At 36.3% G+C, this 18,568-nt stretch overlaps 1 protein-coding gene across 1 annotated transcript in view; it reads left to right on the forward strand.

Moving 5' to 3' along the window:
* The window catches only part of LOC109429916 (zinc finger protein 235), a 38,472-nt gene extending 20,199 nt beyond the window's left edge, over nt 1–18,273 (forward strand). Inside the window, exons 2-5 of the mRNA XM_029864228.2 lie at nt 6,004–6,286; nt 6,364–6,830; nt 15,420–15,585; nt 17,383–18,273. Of these exons, the coding sequence (XP_029720088.2) occupies nt 6,004–6,286; nt 6,364–6,830; nt 15,420–15,585; nt 17,383–17,651 (1,185 nt within the window). The 3' untranslated portion in view covers nt 17,652–18,273. The remainder of the gene's footprint in view (nt 1–6,003; nt 6,287–6,363; nt 6,831–15,419; nt 15,586–17,382) is intronic.
* The last annotated feature ends 295 nt before the right edge of the window (nt 18,274–18,568 follow it).

Below are 18,568 nucleotides of genomic sequence, written 5' to 3' on the forward strand. Positions count from 1 at the left end.
GATTCTTGAAGAAATTTCTTCAGGACTCTCTTCAGATATTCCTTCAAGAGTCTTGCCAGAAATTTCTATAAGAAGTTTTTTTTGTACATTTTCATTGATTTCTTTAGAAATTCTGCTCTTAAATTCTTAAAAAAATGCTTCAGAAATTCCTTTATGGATTCCTTCATAAATTCTTTTAAAGATTGTCTCATAAAATTTTTCCAATAATTTCTTAAGAAAATTTTCCAGAGTTTCCTTCAGATATTTGAACAGATATTTCTTCCAGAAGTCCACCAGAGATTTGTTTAAAAATTGCTCTTGGGTTTCCATTGAAAATAATTGAAAAGATATGTATCCAGGAATTTCTTCAGGAATCCATCCATAATATTTTGCACACATAATCCGCCAAACGTTCTCCACTAATAAAAGTGCAAAAATTGAACAAAAACTGCATAGGACAAACTTTGCATATGTAGTTTAGTAGGTCCTGTATACAAATATTACATTAAGATAGTTTTAAGAAGTTTTACATCTAAAATTTCTTCAAAGGTTCTTTTGTTCCAGATGAAATTTCATGATGATTTTTTTTTGTAAATAAAATTGAAAAAAAAACGGGAAATAATCGAAAGGAAACCTGGCAGAAATCAGGAAACATCTTTGGAAAAGCGCCAGGAAAAAACAAGAAGAATATGCATAGGAAAATCTATATACCTGTAAATAGTAAAAGTAAATAGTTCTTTAAAAAATCACCAAGACAGAACTCAGGGAAAATTTCCAAGAAATATTTAAGAAAAAGTTCCTCAAGAACAAAAATTACGGGTAGTTGAGGGTCGAATCTTAAGAAAAATTTGGAGAATTTTTCTAGAACTTTTATCGAATTTCCTCGAATTTTGTTTCCGGAGCTCCAAAACTTTCCCTGTGATTCGCTTTGGGATTTTTCTAGCATTTCCCTTTAAATTCGTTCCAGAATTTCAATATTTTAATATTTTCGAATTCTCCCGGAAATCACTCAGATATATCTCCAAATTTTTGCTCTATAAAAAAATCAAGAAGACAGAACTCCATTTCCATAAAATATTTAAGGAAAAGTTTCTCAAGAACAAAAATCACGGGTAGTTGAGGGTCGAATCTTAAGAAAAATTTTAAGAATTTTGTTTTTTCCTGTATTTTCCAGAAGTTTTATCGAATTTTCTTGAATTTTGTTTCGGGAGTTCCAAAATTTGCCCTGCGATTCGCTTTGGGATTTTTTCTAGCATTTCTTTCGAAGTTCGTTCCAGAATTTTAATATTTTTATATTCTCGAATTCTCTCGGAGTTCCCTCAGAATTTGCTCTATAAAAAAATCAAGAAGACAGAACTCAGAGGATTTTTTTATTGAAGAAACAGTTTCTCAAGAAAAATAAATCGTGGGTAGTAAAGGGTCGAATCTCAAGAGAAATTTTGAGAAAAACTTCGCTAGAAATTGCAGGTGTTTTTTCCAATATTTTTCCATAAGTACTATCGGATTCCCTGGAATTTTGTTAGCAAAAATTCAGATTCCCTTGCGATTTGTTTTGGGATTTTTCTCTAGGATTTCTCTTGAAGATCGTTCCAGAAGTTTCATATTTTTATATTCTTGAATTCTCCCAGAATTCCATCAGAAATAACTCCAAATTTATCTATTTCCGGGACTCCACTCACAGGAAGAATTGTTGTAAACCAGGCATCCCATGAACTCCAAGTGAAATCCCGGAAGGAACTCAAAGAGAAACACCCAGAGGGGTTGCTATATATGATCTTGAAAAAAACTATTAAAAGTTCTTGGAAGAAGCTCTGTAAAGAAATCCGTGCTAAAATTTACAGAAAACGGGAAAAATTCCGCCAAGATTTCAGTTACAAAACTTGAAAAAAAAGGAAAAAAAAAGAATCGTAGAAGTCCTGTACATATTCACGAGATTCCTTCCTCAATTCATTCGTACAATGAAAAATCCTGGAAGAATTCTGGAATAAGCTCCCAAAGTATTTCCATGAAAAATTTGAGGAGAAACTGCAGAAGACATTGCGGGATGATCTCCAGGAGATTGCAGTAGTTCCTCCTGGTACTTTTCCCATTGTTTTTTTTTTCGTCTTCTTCTTCTTCTTCTTCTTGGCGTAACGTCCTCATTGGGACAAAGCCTGCTTCTCAGCTTTTTGCTGTTCAATGAGCACTTCCACAGTTTTTAACTGAGAGCTTCCTCTGCCAATGACCATTTTGCATGTGTATATCGTGTGGCAGGCACGAAGATACTCTATGCCCAAGGAAGTCAAGGAAATTTCCTTTACGAAAAGATCCTGGACCGACCGGGAATCGAACCCATCACCCTCAGCATGGTCATGCTGAATACCCGTGCGTTTACCGCCTCGGCTATATGGGCCCTTTTTTTCGTCTTATTTATCTTAGGATTCATCAGAGTTGCGTGGTTTCAATTGGAGTTTCTCTTATAATTTCTCCTGGAATTTCTTCTGTAGTTCATATCAAAAGTTTTGAAAGAATCTATTCTGAAATTTCTATAAAATAACTTCCTAGGAATTCTCCCAAAAACACACAGGAGCAATTAAACGTGGAATTTTGGGTCAGTTTCGAAAAAAAATGATATCCGGAAGCAACCCTTGAAGGACTTTCAGGATAAATGTGCGTGTTCTTGCAGAAAGTCCTACAGGGATTGCCAGATGTATTTCGGGCGATACTGTGGACGAAATCTACGAAAATCCGGAAGATTTCGGAAGAAATTCTGAAAGGAGCCCAGAAGAAAACCACAAGAGGTATTTTAGGACAAATTCTGGGAGAAACACAGTAGGAAATTCCAGGAAGAACTCTATGAAAAATCCACAGAGAGATTGCTGAAAGTATTCCTTGAAAATCTTCGTGAGGAAATCCAGGTGATTTCTAACAAATCCTGAATGGAATACCAAGAAAATTGCGGGAGTAACTCTGAGAGAAAACCCAGGAGAATTTTCAGAAGAAACATCGAGACAAAAAAGGGAGGGAACTCCGGGAGAATTTTCGGGTGTAACTCTGGAAGAACTGGCTCTGAAAGTTCATGAAGTTTGATTGGTCGCATAATAGGGATCGGTTCTACTTGATGAGTGACCAGTGACAACATCTTCCACGCATCTTCTCCAAGACATGGTCAAGCGTTTCTTCTTAGAAAATGATTGATATTACCATCATCTCGCTGAAAATTTATGAAGTTTGATGCGTCACAAGCTAGCATTAAGCACTGGTCGGTAAGTGACCACATTTCTGGGGGCGTGGAATCTGTGGCGTGACCCGAAAGATTCCTATGGAGTTTATGAGGGCTTCCGCATATTGCCCTAACCTCGTACCGATCTGTTGTTGTATAAATAGTCAAGGAATAATGTACAAAACATCAAGATAATGGCAAATGCAAGAGTTCCCAGGTCCAAGATAATCTATTATCCCAACGGAATCCGGAATATCTCCGGAACGGTTTGACCAATCCAACCCATAAGTTCCAATCCAACCGAAACCAGAATAATCAAAATCGGTTAAGATTTGTCTGAATAAGCGCAAATTGATGGAAAACAAATGAGTGTCAAGAAGTATGAAAAAGTTAAGGTTCCATTCAACACATTGCTTCAACCGATTTCCCAAAATACCATGTGAACATAACCCTACGGGAAGTGGGGCACTACCCAGACAACCAGGAATCGCAAAAGGATGCACGCTGTACATCGTATAAAGTACTATTTTAAGTCACTATCACATATATGTACGGCTGAGGGACAATTCTCATCGCATATGATGTTATTTTTCGAATTTACTGCGATGTATGAGGAAAAATCATATAAGAGTGCAAATTAACTTTTATAATGTATGACTTCATCGTAGTAGACGATATTCCGATGTTTTCTTGCGACGAACTTTGCTTATTCGCAAAAGCGTTCGAGTGAACTCGCAAAGTGTCAATTGAATTCGCATAATTGCGTACTGCGATGATTATACGATTTCGCTTGGTACTTTTTTAATTATGTCAGTTTAACCCGCATTGGTGCACAAACTAAATCGCATAAAAGGAAAAAAAAAAGGAATCGGCTCAACAATAATGTTTTGTCTTTTTTTTTCACTGAATAATCACTTATTCTCGATAGATCAACTATAGTAGAATCTAAAACTGGTCTCAAACCTCTTATCAAAGCGTGTTTTCACGATTTGGAATCAATTTTTCAAAATTTGGACAAAATCTTCAACACAACCACCGATAAACGCCTAAAAGTATGCAATGTCCATGTACACAGAACTGTCAATATTATGCTGCACAAAAAGTGACCCATAATTGTGTGATTTTCGGTGTTCCTTGGCACAATAATGAGTCACCTAAATTTTGCCTGAAATAAGCTTTAATTAGCTGCAGTCCCATGAATTTCTACATTTAGAACGTTGATTATACCTTTGTTCTGGTGACGATACCATTTTGCACTTGAAAATCACTGAATCTCGCTTTTACAGAGCTTACGAAAGCAGCGCACGCACTTTCCGATATTCAAAATCGATGCGTTACTTTGACAGATGTTTTGCGCCGTACAAAAAAATATCGAAAATATGTATATTTGGGCGTATAAGCCCGTGTGCGATACGTATAGTGACACAAAACAAATCAACTTATAAACGAAAAATTAAAATGGCTAACAAAAGCTTGCAATTAATTTATATTTATCTATTAAAGTGAAAAGTGACTAATAATTGTGTGTGACCCATAATTGTGCAATGACTGTAAACTATATAATTGACGAATCAAACATAATCCAACCTAATTACCATCTCCCCTCGGAATCACCGAACCATTTCCAAGCTTTCACACCCACTTATCACATTCGTCCATATTGTTCCCCCAGTTAGCGTTAGGTTGTCTTCATTAAACGCCACTTGATCACTCTCCAGTTACCACCCTCAATCACCGACAACAACGGTAGAGTTCCCCTCCACCATAAAGAACACCGGACCGTATGAACACTGTATTGTACACATCGTTTTCTAACAAATTACCGACATCATGTTGCACTGGTGCGCAACCAGCGTGGTTTCACGCTTCGACGACGACAACGGGTGATCATTTTCATAAGCCACGCTTCCGACTGTGAGGAGTGGTAAGCTTGCTCGCGGCGCGCACGCCGCCGGGAAACTCACACCCTCAGAGCAGTCACAGAGCGTCGTCGTCATAATGATCGCGCAACTCAACTACGGAAACAACAAGTGCGCCCCATTCAACGGACCGTAAAAATGGTTGTCTTTGAAGAGCTTGAACCAGAGAGGGGGCGACGACGACGACAGTCCGTGATTCATCGGGCACTTGACGACACTTGTTGCTCAGCTCGGCTCAGAGTTCGGATGGACGTTGTCGTTGTCGCTGACTGACTGACTGACGACGTGGTGTTGTCAACACGGTTGAGATGTTGATGATGATGATCTCTTAACGGTGGTGGAACTCTCCCCGGACAAGTGTCTTAGTTCTACTTCCAGAGGGTCATTAACATACATAGTTGGGTCCTTTCGCGTGTGTGTTCTTTGCATGTTTCAGCTAGGGATCGCGTCATTCGTCAGCTGGAGAAATTTGAATTCAATGTGGCTATTTATCTGTGTCGCGTGTTTTGCTGGTTGACGCGCTTTCTCTTCGGTTGATCAGCATGGATTGATGCGATTTATTGTATTTGAAGGGGAAAAGGTGGTAGAATCTCTGAGAGCTTAAACAGTGTAACTTGAGTCTATAAGTAAGGTCCTTCATCTAGGAAGATGAATTGATCTCAGTGTTTTGTCACTTCAGCATGCAAAATAGCTCTCGGTCTATAAATTTCGCGTTCGAGGTCTATTTCCTCAGCGAGGACGGTTCATGCATGCGGATGACATGCTCGGATAGGGAAAAAGTACATTTCAATTTATGAGCTTCCATTAGGTTGCATGTTTTCTGCTTCGGTCGGTTACGCTTCGAATCGAACTTCGTTCGTTCCTAATCAGATTTGTCTCTTTTTGTCTCTTTCTCCTCCACAGATTCGCCACCGCTTCGGGCTGTACGACGAGATCACCACCGCCAACGGAAGGCGCGTTCGCCACTGCAACTGGATTCGATTCCTGCGGGTGTCGGAAACCTACGGCCCTCAGGTGAACGTCGTCTGCGCCAAGGTGAAAGGTGAACCGATCTACGAGATCGTCAAGCCCATCCCCTCCCACCAGGAGCTGGTGGTGTACTACCTGCCCGAAGGCCCCGAGGAGCTGTTCTTCATCCGAATGCGGAGTCAGCTCTACCGCCAGACCATGGATTCGATACTGGAAGGTAAGTCCGTTACTCGACCCCTCAATTCCAACAATCCACCTAACCTTCTTCAAATTTTTTCTCTCATCTTCCTTCAGACTCCCCCCTGGACCTGTCGACGTCCCTGCTCTCGCGGGTAATGCTTCCGATCTCACCCCCGTCCGGCACGGAAGACGAACGCAAGTCCGTTTCCGGCGACAGTTCCATTTCGATCTCGTCCGGAGCCAGTACCAGCGGCGGCGATCTGGACACCTGCTCCGCAATCCAACCGACGGCGCGGAGTTCCCCCAAGGCTCGCCCATCTCGGGGCGAGCGCGCGATGCTACCGTGCGAGGTGTGCGGTAAGGCCTTCGATCGTCCTAGTCTGCTCAAGAGGCACATGCGAACGCACACCGGCGAGAAGCCCCACGTGTGCGGCGTCTGCGGGAAGGGTTTTAGCACGTCCAGTTCGCTCAATACGCACGTGAGGATCCACAGCGGCGAGAAGCCGCACCAGTGTCAGGTGTGCGGCAAGCGGTTTACGGCCAGCTCCAATCTGTACTACCATCGGATGACGCACATTAAGGTGAGTTTGAAAGTGACGAACGCGGGGTGGTGATCATCAATCACTGGCTGACAGTGTGTGTGTGTCTGGAATTTCGGGGGTGTGTGCCTGTGGAGAGTGTGGTCCAGTGAGAAATGGACAGATATTTGGCGACTTGTTTTGTGATCGAATTTCACTGCACATCTATATTAACGATTTGAATCGCAATGGGTTGACGGGTGCGTGGGAGTTTCAGTCAGTTGAGAAATATTAATTTGAATTTAAGCGTTGGAGTCGGAGTGTAATTTGAAATTGGATTTCGCAAGAGTTCAAAACAATGAAAATGGTATAAGCTGAGTGCTTACATTACTACATTTCATTACTTAAAGCCCTAAATACTCAAATGCTCATGCAAACTCTCCAACATACAGGTCCGGATTAAGGATTGTGGGGGCCCGGAGCCCGAGCGGATGTGGGGGCCTGTCAGAGACATGAGCAAAAATTTTTTTCTTCATTTTCAAACAGTACTTAAGGACAAGGTATTTGGAGTACATAGCTCAAAATTTCTAGAGCACCGTTTTTTAGAACCGTTGAACGGATTTGGATGAAAATGCATCACGCTAATTGTTCAGTGGTTGTCAACAGCGTGATGCATTTTAATCCAAATCCGTTCAACGGTTCTAAAAAACGGTGCTCTAGAAATTTTGAGCAATGTACTCCAAATACCTTGTCCTTAAGCAATCTGAAAAAAAGAAGTTAATGCTTGCAACCGAAAAAAGTTTTTGTGGGGCCCCTCAAATGTTAATTAAACAAAAAAATTGTTAAAAAGAAAAAAAAAATAAAAATGTTTGGTTGCTTTGTCAACTAAATTTTTTTTCAACCTAAACTGCACCAAAATTCAATGGGAAAGAAAAATAAAATCGTTATTTTTTCAATTGAAGTCAAGCTAAAAATAAAAAAAAACAGTAGCAATTCTTAAATTAAAAAAAAAATAAATGTTTCTTTAATGCAAATTTATTGAAAATGTTATCATAATTGAGTCAAAACCTGATCTGAATCAATTTCAGTTTAAATAATCAAAACATTATTTAAAATTTACAAAAATCTATCGTTTTTAAAACTCCCGAAACCCTTAGAAAATGAGTTTGAAATTTTATTATTATTTGGTCGTAAAAACAATCGAACTCTAATAAACATACGAAAATCCACAATATAGTTCATACACAATGTAATTCAATAAGGATCATTTCGTATTCCTATAAAAAATCCTTTGAATTGATTTGGAATTCCACATAAAAATCCATATTCCATAATTGTGTTATGGATTCCATAATTGTGCGTAAGAATTCGATTGAATATATTCAAAATTCAATGGACTGCCAAATCCAGCCACAAAAAAAAAACAAAGAACTTATTTGTATTTTTTTAATCTAACGAAAATTTATTTAAATTTTATTAAATTCCGCCATTACACTGTTTGTCATCATGCCAAATATTTGCCGAGTAGAGGCGAATGCCGCGTTGCGGTAAAGTCTCTTAACAAAAAAAAAGAAGAAAAAAAAATTGCCATTAAAGTCCGATATTCCACAAAAATTCAGTCAAATTCATTAAAATGCGATCTAAATCTGATTCAAAAGCAAAGAATTACAGTCCAGATCCATTGAACTCAATCATTTTTTTTTTTTAATTTGATTGATGCCTATTTTTTCAAAAAAAATAATAAATAAATAAATAAAAATTTAATAATTGGGTTATTGTTAAAAATTCAATTCAAATTTAATTTAAAATTCACCGATAACAATTCGGCCTTAGTTCAATGGATATTAAATTAAAACCCTGTTTAAAAGATAAAAAATCATATCAAATTTCGAATATATTGGAAATTTAAACATTCAAAATTTACTTAATGGTAATTGATCGACTGTATGGTATAATTTTAAGTTTTTCTACAATAAAGATTGTATAGCCAAAAAACTTTAAATCAAAATTCAATCTTAGGTGGATGCAAATATGTCTGAGACATAAGGAAAGGGAGGGACAAAAAAAAAGAACAAAAAAGAAAACAAAAATAAGTGAAAAAATAAAAAAAAAGCTATTGAAAACAGAAGTTTTACGCACTGAAAAATTTTTGCTTGAAAACAACAATATTTTGAAATTTTTGAAGTGGGAGGGAGGGGGGTTGTTTAATAAATTCAATATAGATCTTATTAAATTATATATATTTTTTTACTTATTCATTTATTTGGAAGGCTCCGGCGCCACATGGGCATAACTGAGCCGAAATCTTTTGTTTTTACAATGATTTTACATTTTACAATTTATTACTGCCTTAAAGCTATGTTAGTTTGGGAAGCCGAAGTACTCGCGGCTGTTTCGAGGTTAAGGTTGAAGAAAAAAAAAATTATGAAGGACGGATTTATGGGTTTAAAACTAAACTTATTAAATTATAGTTTCATCAAAATCAATCAAAACGTAATTTATATCTTGCTTAATCCTTATGTTGCCGACGAGGCACTCGTCTACTCAGTGCCTATTTGAAAAGTACTGTGTTGAAAAAAAAACTAAAAAGTTTTTCGACCCATAACGATTAAATTTTGTCGAATTCTTAAAAAAAAAAATTAAATTCTTTGGAAACGTTTATGTAATTTGATGAAAGTTTTACCAGAGTTCAAACAAATACATATATAAAGAAAGTCAAAATCTAATCGATAAGCAAATAAAATTCAATCTAATTCATTTGAATCATTGAATAAGGTAATTGGTATGAAATCTATCAAAAAAGAACAGAATCCACAATTTTCATTAATCAACATTTTTGACATTTGTTTTGAATTCATCGACAATTTCTTCAAATGCAAGAAAAATCTTGTTAGAAACCAATAAATTTTAAGTGCCAAAAAAAAACAACTTAAGCATTTTTTGATTCTACGACATTTTCTTTTAAATTTCTAACAAATTTCAAACTTATTGAAAATTTAAAAATGTTCAGTCATAATCTAGCCTAGAAACAGTGGGCGGTTAGTCGGAACAAGAACGAGGCCTTTAATGAGAAAACGAGACAACTTTGATTTCTTTAAATGAGGCGAAAAGATGGATGGAAATTGAGTATCCGTTTTCAATCATAAAATTGAGTCAAACGCAATAAAAACACAGCTAAAAAAAAACAATACAATCTTACTTCAAACAAAATGATAAATAGCAACAAACTCATTAACATTATATTGATACTTTATTAGAATTACCGAATTTCAATCAAAATTTAATTAAGAGCAATGAAACTCAATTCAATTGAAGTTTAAATTGAACCATCTCAAAATTGTTTTAAGAATATATAAAAAAAACTATTAAACATAATGATAACTTTTACCCAATCCTGATCAAAAATACAATTAAAACCATTCTATTAAAAAAAAAAATAAAATAGAATTTCGATTAGTATTCAAACAAAATTCAATTCAAATCTTTTAAAATAAGATCTTATCAAGGATTTTTTTTTTATTTTCTAAATATTCGAGCAACATTTTTGAAAGTGATTCCCAAAGATATTCAGAGGTATCTCCTGATTTATAATCCTAGTGAAAAATGATTTTCAGAAACATTTTTTTTTATTTTCGTTTAAATAGATTTTATTTAAACTGGAAAACATTTTCAACAAGGAAACAATCAGGGCATCACTCGATCCATCCTCTAAATATGTCTGGAAGCCGTAATTTATTGAAAAATCAAGAACATAATAGTGAAAATTTTACTCTGTGTGTACTAGCCAATCATTTAAGATTCACAAGTGAACAAAATATTTTTTTTTTCATCAAATTCTCAGTCAAATTTTAACCACTGATTCGAAATTGATATTCGATCTTAATTAATTAGGAACAAAATTTTCTTGATATCCTCATTGAATTTTAATTTTACCCAATTTACCAAAACTTTATCTCATAAAAAATGAAAAAAAAAAATAGTCAAAACCCATGTCCAATGAAAATTCAATTAACATCGAAAAGGAGTCCAAGTTAATCAAAACTCCAAGAAGATTTTTTTCTATTCAATTGGAACCCGATTAAAAAAAATGACTGTCAAATAGCTTGAAATTTGATCTTATTACTCAGCTTTATTGGAAATGTGTTAAGACCAATTTTGATTATAATAAGTTTTATAAAACACTCCATGGCAAAAAAAAAACAAAGCCACCGGGAATATCTTACGCTCCTTTAGATGTTCTGATCAAATCTCAACAAGTTTAACCAAAATATAACAAATTTTTCCTAATTTTGCAATTTTTTGCTAAATATTACCCAATTTTACCACATTTTACCAAATTTTACCAAATTTTACCAAATTTTACCAAATTTTACCAAATTTTACCAAATTTTACCAAATTTTATCAAATTTTACCAAATTTTACCAAATTTTACCAAATTTTACCTAATTTTACCAAATTTTACCAAATTTTACCAAATTTTACCAAATTTTACCAAATTTTACCAAATTTTACCAAATTTTACCAAATTTTACCAAATTTTACCAAATTTTACCAAATTTTACCAAATTTTACCAAATTTTACCAAATTTTACCTAATTTGACCTAATTTCACCAATTTTTATGAAATTATCCTAATTTTACAAAATTTTCAAAATCGTTCAAGTGGAGTGGACCTGGTGTGGTGGTTTGAACACTTGACTATCACGCCGAGGACCTGGGATCGAATCCCACTCCCGATATACTCACAAAATGTGGGTTCTTCCTTCGGAAGGGAAGTAAAAAGTGGGTCCCGAGATGAACTAGCCTAGGGTTTAAAATCTCGTTAATACAGACAAAAAAAATCGTTCAAAATGTTCAAACTTTTCTTGGGCAAAGGCACTATATTGTGATCAGCATGATTGCTATCAGGTCTCGGGGCTTAAATGAATCTTTACTCTACAGAAAAAGATGCACACTCGTGGTGTTGTTTTCGATATACTTGATATCTATTTGCAGCAAGGAAGTTGATATACAATTGTTCCTTCTATTGTTTGAAATTATTATTCACCAAGCTTCCAACATTGAAGACACAAGAACAAGAATCACAAGAAGAACTTGCCTAAACGGTATACTGAAAATAAAGCACCATATCGTCAAACATGTCCATTTTGTGTGAAAGTACGCAAAGGTAAATAACGTTGACTTGACGATTTAATTAACAACACTTTTTTTCACAGCTCCATATGCAAAATCAAACTCCCACCTCTTCTCATCCTTAAGGCCACGATAAACTTAAAAGCCGCCGGGCTAAAGAGGTTGCAATGCCCAAATTCCACGGGGTCTTATGGACGATGGGAGTTCTTCGACTTGCATTGGAGACTTGGCCCCGTGACCCCCTTGTGCATCAATAAAATAAAATTAAATAAGTTAAAAAATTGTACATGTTTTACGAAATGAAATAAAATTTTACTAAAATTCGTCTAGCTTTACCAAAATTTACCCAACTTTACTAGTTTTTCCAAAAAATTCCCAAATTTTCTCAAATATTCCCAAAATTTCTCAAATTTTACCAAGTTTTTCCAAAATTCATCAAACAAATTTTACCATTTTTTTAATCAAATTTCACCAATTTTTACCAAATTTTACCAAATATCACCAAATTTTACCAAATTTTACCAAATTTTACCAAATTTTACCAAATTTTACCAAATTTTACCAAATTTTACCAAATTTTACCAAATTTTACCAAACTTTACCAAATTTTACCAAATTTTACCAAATTTTACCAAATTTTACCAAATTTAACCAAATTTAACCAAATTTTACCAAATTTAAAATTTTTTTAATTTAAAAATAAAACATTTTTTCTTAATTTCATCAATTTTTTCTTAAATTTTGCCGAGTTCTTCCGAATTTCAATTTTTTTTCAAAATTCATTCTTTCTAAATTTTACCAAATGTTACAAAATTTACCAAATTTTGCCAAATTTTACCAAATTCTACCAAATTTAACAAATTTTACTAAATTTTATCAAATTTTGCCAAACTTTACCAAGTTTTACCAAATTTTACTTCCAAGGGCTGATATAATATCTCTATAATATTGCAAAATCAATCAATCAATCAAATTTCGCCTGAGTAACGCAGACTCAACCCCTAATCTTAAAACACGTTTCACGTGTTAAATTGCTTTGGTCACATGTGTCATTCGGGTTTCTCTTTTCTCCGGATTTTCCTCTCCGCACTCTCTCAAAAAATGTAAACTATGTTCAAGCTTGAATCTGTACACATGACTTTAACAAAGTTTGTTTATATTCGAGAATAATCCAACTATATCCTGCAGTTCTTTATCGCTTATTCTCGATTTACACAGCTTCAGTACCGACTTGTTTCGTTAGAATGTGTGGACGTGGGTTGCAATACGGTGCTCCGTTAAAACTTGCCGTCGGAAAGGTCACGTTAGTGTTTTATTGTTTCCCGGCGGATGTGTCTCTGTTCAAAATGAGAATTGGAAAATGGTTTAGTCATATGTGAGATACAGATTGCTAAAAAAATGGTTCCAGGTCATTTGGCCGAACGCCATTTGGCCGAATGCCGTTTGGCCGAATTCCGTTTGACCGAAAAATGAATGACAAACTTAAGTGAGCATGCCACTGTTCTCCGGATCGGAATAGTCGATGATTCAAAAAAGGAATAATCTTTGATAAAATATTGTCAGTTTTAATGTCAACTAATCCCTCAATGTCAAACCTAGAAAGAATAGCCTATGATTAAAAGAAGGAAATATTACTTATGATCATATTAGTAGTTTGAATGTCAAAAAAATCCTTCGAACATGATTCGGCCACATGGCATTCGGCCAAACGACCATTCTGGCAGATGGCATTCGGCCAAATGGCGTTCAGCCAAACGACATTCGACCATACGGCATTAGGCTAAATGACCGGACACCCCAGAATTTTACCAAGTTTTACCAAGTTTTCCCAAATTTTACCAAATTTTACTAAATTTTACCAATTTCACCATTTTTTCCTAAATTTTATCCAACATTTTTTCTAAATTCAATAAAATTTTACAATTCAGGAGTAGGCGGGGCAATATGGACACCCGGGGCAGAATGGACACCCTCAATATTTTGAAATATGCGAACTTTTTTGAACTTTTTTTTAATGAATGGAGAATATAGTCCATTTGTCTACAACGTAGTTTCAGGAAATAAACATTCGAAATTAAAATTATACTTGATTTTACACGAAAAAGTTGCGTCCTCCGTTTTTTGTGCATGGAAATTATAATTTTCACATCATCTAAAATAAGATTTAGTGATTAATTTATTGCAGGTCGATTAAAACCTGATATTTCTAGAACACATGCAAGTAGTTTTGCTGTATCTACATGCTTAACATGTTTATATTTTCTTCTTCATTATATCAAAAATCAAGTTTGGAAATATCTTCTGCTGCCGGGGCAAAATGGAGACTTACCTTTTTGAAAGAAGCGGCAAGGGAAAAATATAACCTACATCACAAACCAACCAAATTCTTCGATTTCAGTATATTTTCGGTTAAATGTTCACTATAGTAGACATAGGGTGAAACAAATTGGTCAAAAAACGACGGCAGTGGAAAATAGTTGTTCTAGGCACAGCTGTACATGCCGAAAAAAAACGAACTTTATCCAAAACAGCCTGAATTTAAATTAACTGAACAAAAATGAACTACTTCGGCGTATTATTCATCCATAATAGTTGTTTTGTAATGAAATGGCTTTATAGGTGTAAATAATGTATGAAATTCGTAAAAGTCTCATGGTGTCCATATTGCCCATTCTGCCCCGTATGCTTGAAGACGGTCATGAAAAACTAACATTTTTCATAACATATTTTGAAGTGGATAAACCATTTTTCTTCGTGAGCATTCTTATGCAATAGAGGCTAAATAGATTTTAAAAGGATACATGTATCAAAAAACTAAACTTTTTTGACATCTTGCCAGGTAAAGTTGACAAAAACCATATTGCCCCGCCTACCCCTATTCCAATTATTTTACCAAATTTCAGATTTTTTTTTAAATTCTACCAAATTGTACCAAATATTTCCCAAATTTTGCCAAGTTCTACCAAATTACACCAGTTTTGTTTCTGATTTTTACCAAATTTCACCAAATTATTCCAAATTTCACCAAGTTTAAAAAAAAATTTCCCAGATTTTGCCAAGTTCTACCAAGCTTTACCAAAATAAATCTTTATTTTTCTAAATTTTATCAAATTTTTCCTTAATTCTGGCGAGTTTCACCAAATTTCTCCACTTTTTTTAAATTTTATCGATCATTTTTTTTAAATTTGATCAAATTTTCTAAATTTAATCAAATTTTGCCAAGTTTTTCCAAATTACACAAAAACAAAATATTTTGTTTCTAAATTTTACCATTTTTTCCAATTTTTCTGTGGTCTCCATAAAAATATAATCAAAGGCCAATTTAAATTCAATCGAAATCCTCTATAAATTCAATTAAGCAAAGCTTTTTTGAATCCCATTTTGAAAAGCAACTAATTGTGTGAGCATGCATAAGCGTGAATGATTCCATTCTCTCGATACTATTTCCTCATCTTGATCCTATTTTATGCAAAAATTCTCATCAAACCCCATTTTTCTTTTCATTTTCCCCCAAACAGGACAAACCGCACAAGTGCAGCCTCTGCTCCAAGTCCTTCCCGACGCCCGGTGATCTCAAGTCGCACATGTACGTCCACAACGGTTCGTGGCCCTTCAAGTGCCACATCTGCTCCCGAGGCTTCTCCAAACAGACGAACCTGAAGAATCACCTTTTCCTGCATACCGGTAAGTTCCAAAACTACACGCTACATGTATAAACGCATAAACGAACACAGTAACGGGCGGCCTTGCAACGGAATTTCGCGCTCTTTTTTCCCTTTGGTTGATGGATAGTTGTTACACTGAGGGAAACTGTCACCGGAATTTTGCTTGATTTACCCTCAAAACTGATTTCATTGGGAGGAATTTTCTTCCAAATCACATATTTTTTACGTTTTGTGACAAAAATGTGCTGGGTTTATGACTAAATCAAAGTGACAAAATTTCTCAGTGTGTGGAAGGAAAACCGTCTCCCTTTGGTTTCCCATTTTTCAAGGGGTTTGGAAGGAATCACCTGTTGTTGCAAGAATAAAAAGGTATCCTTCCAATTATATTTTTACTACTACTACTACCACCAAATGGAAGAAGAGGGTAATCTATAGGGAAGTGGGACGGGAGGTCGCGTCAGGAGGTCAGACTCGTCCTCCTTTGTTCCATTGTGGTGGACGAGGATGACTATAACGTGAGGATGGCGAAGTTGCACATGTTGCAACGGTCGTCGTCGTCGGCACTGACTGTAAGGGCCCTGCAGGGAAGCATTCGGAGTTTCGAAGTTGCGTGCGAAGGAACATTTGGCTTTCGATACGTAATAATTTATAGGTGTAGGAAGAGCGATCGAGTGAGTGGACTGGCGGCGGCGCGATGGGAAATACAAAACCAATAAACCAATTTTTATCGGAACCCGGGGAGAAAAGGCATATGCAACAACGGTCGGAGCGAGTCGAAGGACTACGAAAGAAGATGAAGGAAGGAAATAAATGAACGATGGGAGAAAGAGCGAGAAAGAGAAAGTGAGTCCTCGTCAAAGTCAAGTGGTTTAGGGAGTCGTTATCGTATCCTTTTGATCGCCTTTCTGAAACTTACCAGTTGCCGTTTGAAGTTCGACGAAGAAGACGTAGTACAGAAGGGGGAGATCCGAGCGAACCGATAGTGAACGAAAATATTTTTACAGACCCATAAGAATATGACAAGTGTTTTCAATTTTTATGCTTTCGTTAATTGAGGAAGTTTGGAATAAATCCGGCTGTTGTTGGCTCTGAGAATGGATTCTGGCGATCATGACATGGGAAAATTGTTTCGGGATTTCGGCTGTGATTGATCATCGGCGATCAAGAGTTCGTCGCTTGCGTGAGAACAAATCTTTGATGTGTCAATTTGGTATAAGGGAAGTTTATACTATTGTGTACGATTCTTTGGTACCGTAAACCGGGGTCAAATTGATCTTCGGGTCGAAATTGATCACACGATTTTCCGTTAGATAAAGCATACTTCAAATAGTTTCCATGCAAATATCGTTTAGTATCGGTTTCCAACAGCACGTTACTTGAAAGGAAACTATTTAAAATTCGCTCAACCTAACTGAAAAACGTCTGATCAATTTCGACCCGAAGATCAATTTGACCCCGGTTTACGGTACCACTGACCTCTCCATGGCCATTCCAACTTTCAAGATCCAATTGAATCCAATTTGGATGCTTTCCTGGAAGTAGTTATAACGCAAAAAGTCATCAATGTGTATAATGGAAAATACACAATGGCATTTAGTTGTGGATACTGATTCTATATTCACTACCTTCAAACTATTATTGGTGGATTTCAATATAACCAATCACTACGGAAAGAACTGTTAAGAATTCCAAATTTTTAGAGTTCTAATGAATGTAAGCTAATTCAAACAAGCGCCCTTCTTCAACACACAACCGTAGACCAACTGCGCAACAATCACTAACCATCATTCCCCCTTCTCCTCACTCTTCCCCCCAGGTGACAAACCGCACGTTTGCGAGGTGTGCAACAAATCGTTCGCCCTGGCCTGCAACCTGAAAGCGCACATGAAAACGCACGAGGAAGGTGCCCAAGACGGCCAGACGTCATCGCGAGCCGCCAGCAGTGCCGGCCAGCACAGTCACAGCGAAGGCGAAGAATCCAGCCCCCCTCTCAGCTTCGGCAAAGCCACCGAAGAGCGACTGAACTTCAGTAAACACCTGCTCTTCTCCAACTACACCAAGCAGATGCTGTCCGGGGTGGGTTGAGATTCGGTAGATTTCGCCGCCGTCGGAGTTCGTCATTCCGTCCCAGCTGTCAGTTCCGCCAAGGGAAATGCTTCCACCACCCAACAGGTTCGGGGGCATTGGGGGAACTGCGGCTCCTCGCGCCAACTAATAGCAACTGTCTACTAGCTAAGTAAGATCAGAACCTAAACAAAACCGCACTGAGTGTTTAAAAGTTTTTTTTTCTCACGTCCCTATGTGTTTAAATATTTAACTACATTGTACATTAATTTTCTAATGTGTGACAGCCAGGAGCTAGATGTATTTAAAAGTTCGCATTTTCGGAACTGTTTTTTCGTTTCGTGTGTTAGACGCTAGAGGGGAAAAAGGCGATCGTCGTCTGCTGAGCGGGCTTTTTTCCCCAGTTAGGATATCAGAAGAGTCAGGTCATCGAACGATTCGCTACGTGTTGTAAATAATTCGATTCTATGATGTCATAAATTAATACCCTAAGATTGTGTGATTTATTTCCCCTTCCCCCACTCTCCCCCGACCCAACCCATTGTACTTGTACTTATCAGTATCTGAGAAGAGATTTTATTGAAAATATAAACAAATAAAAGTGTACAGTAACTGTCGAAATAATTGAAAATCATTGCCTGAGTTCTGTCATTCGTTGAGAAACTGTCCTTGGTGATTGAACTGCTGCAATGAACCGGATAGCTGAGTTGCGGTTTACTTACTGTATAAAAAGGTGAGTATTTATTGTGCACTAAAGTGCTTGCCTTATGAATTCATTGTGAACTGATGACAGTAGGTTTCGGTCGTCGAAGAACAAAAAACGGTTAACGAAAACACTAATCATCCTAAATCTAAGCAAAAACTGTTGACTTTGGCCTCATACTAAATCGATGAACATTTATGCATTACCCCTAATTAAGAACCCAAATTATTGCAAA

Source organism: Aedes albopictus, chromosome 2 (genome assembly GCF_035046485.1).
Source record: "Aedes albopictus strain Foshan chromosome 2, AalbF5, whole genome shotgun sequence".
In the NCBI taxonomy this organism is placed as follows: domain Eukaryota; kingdom Metazoa; phylum Arthropoda; class Insecta; order Diptera; family Culicidae; genus Aedes; species Aedes albopictus.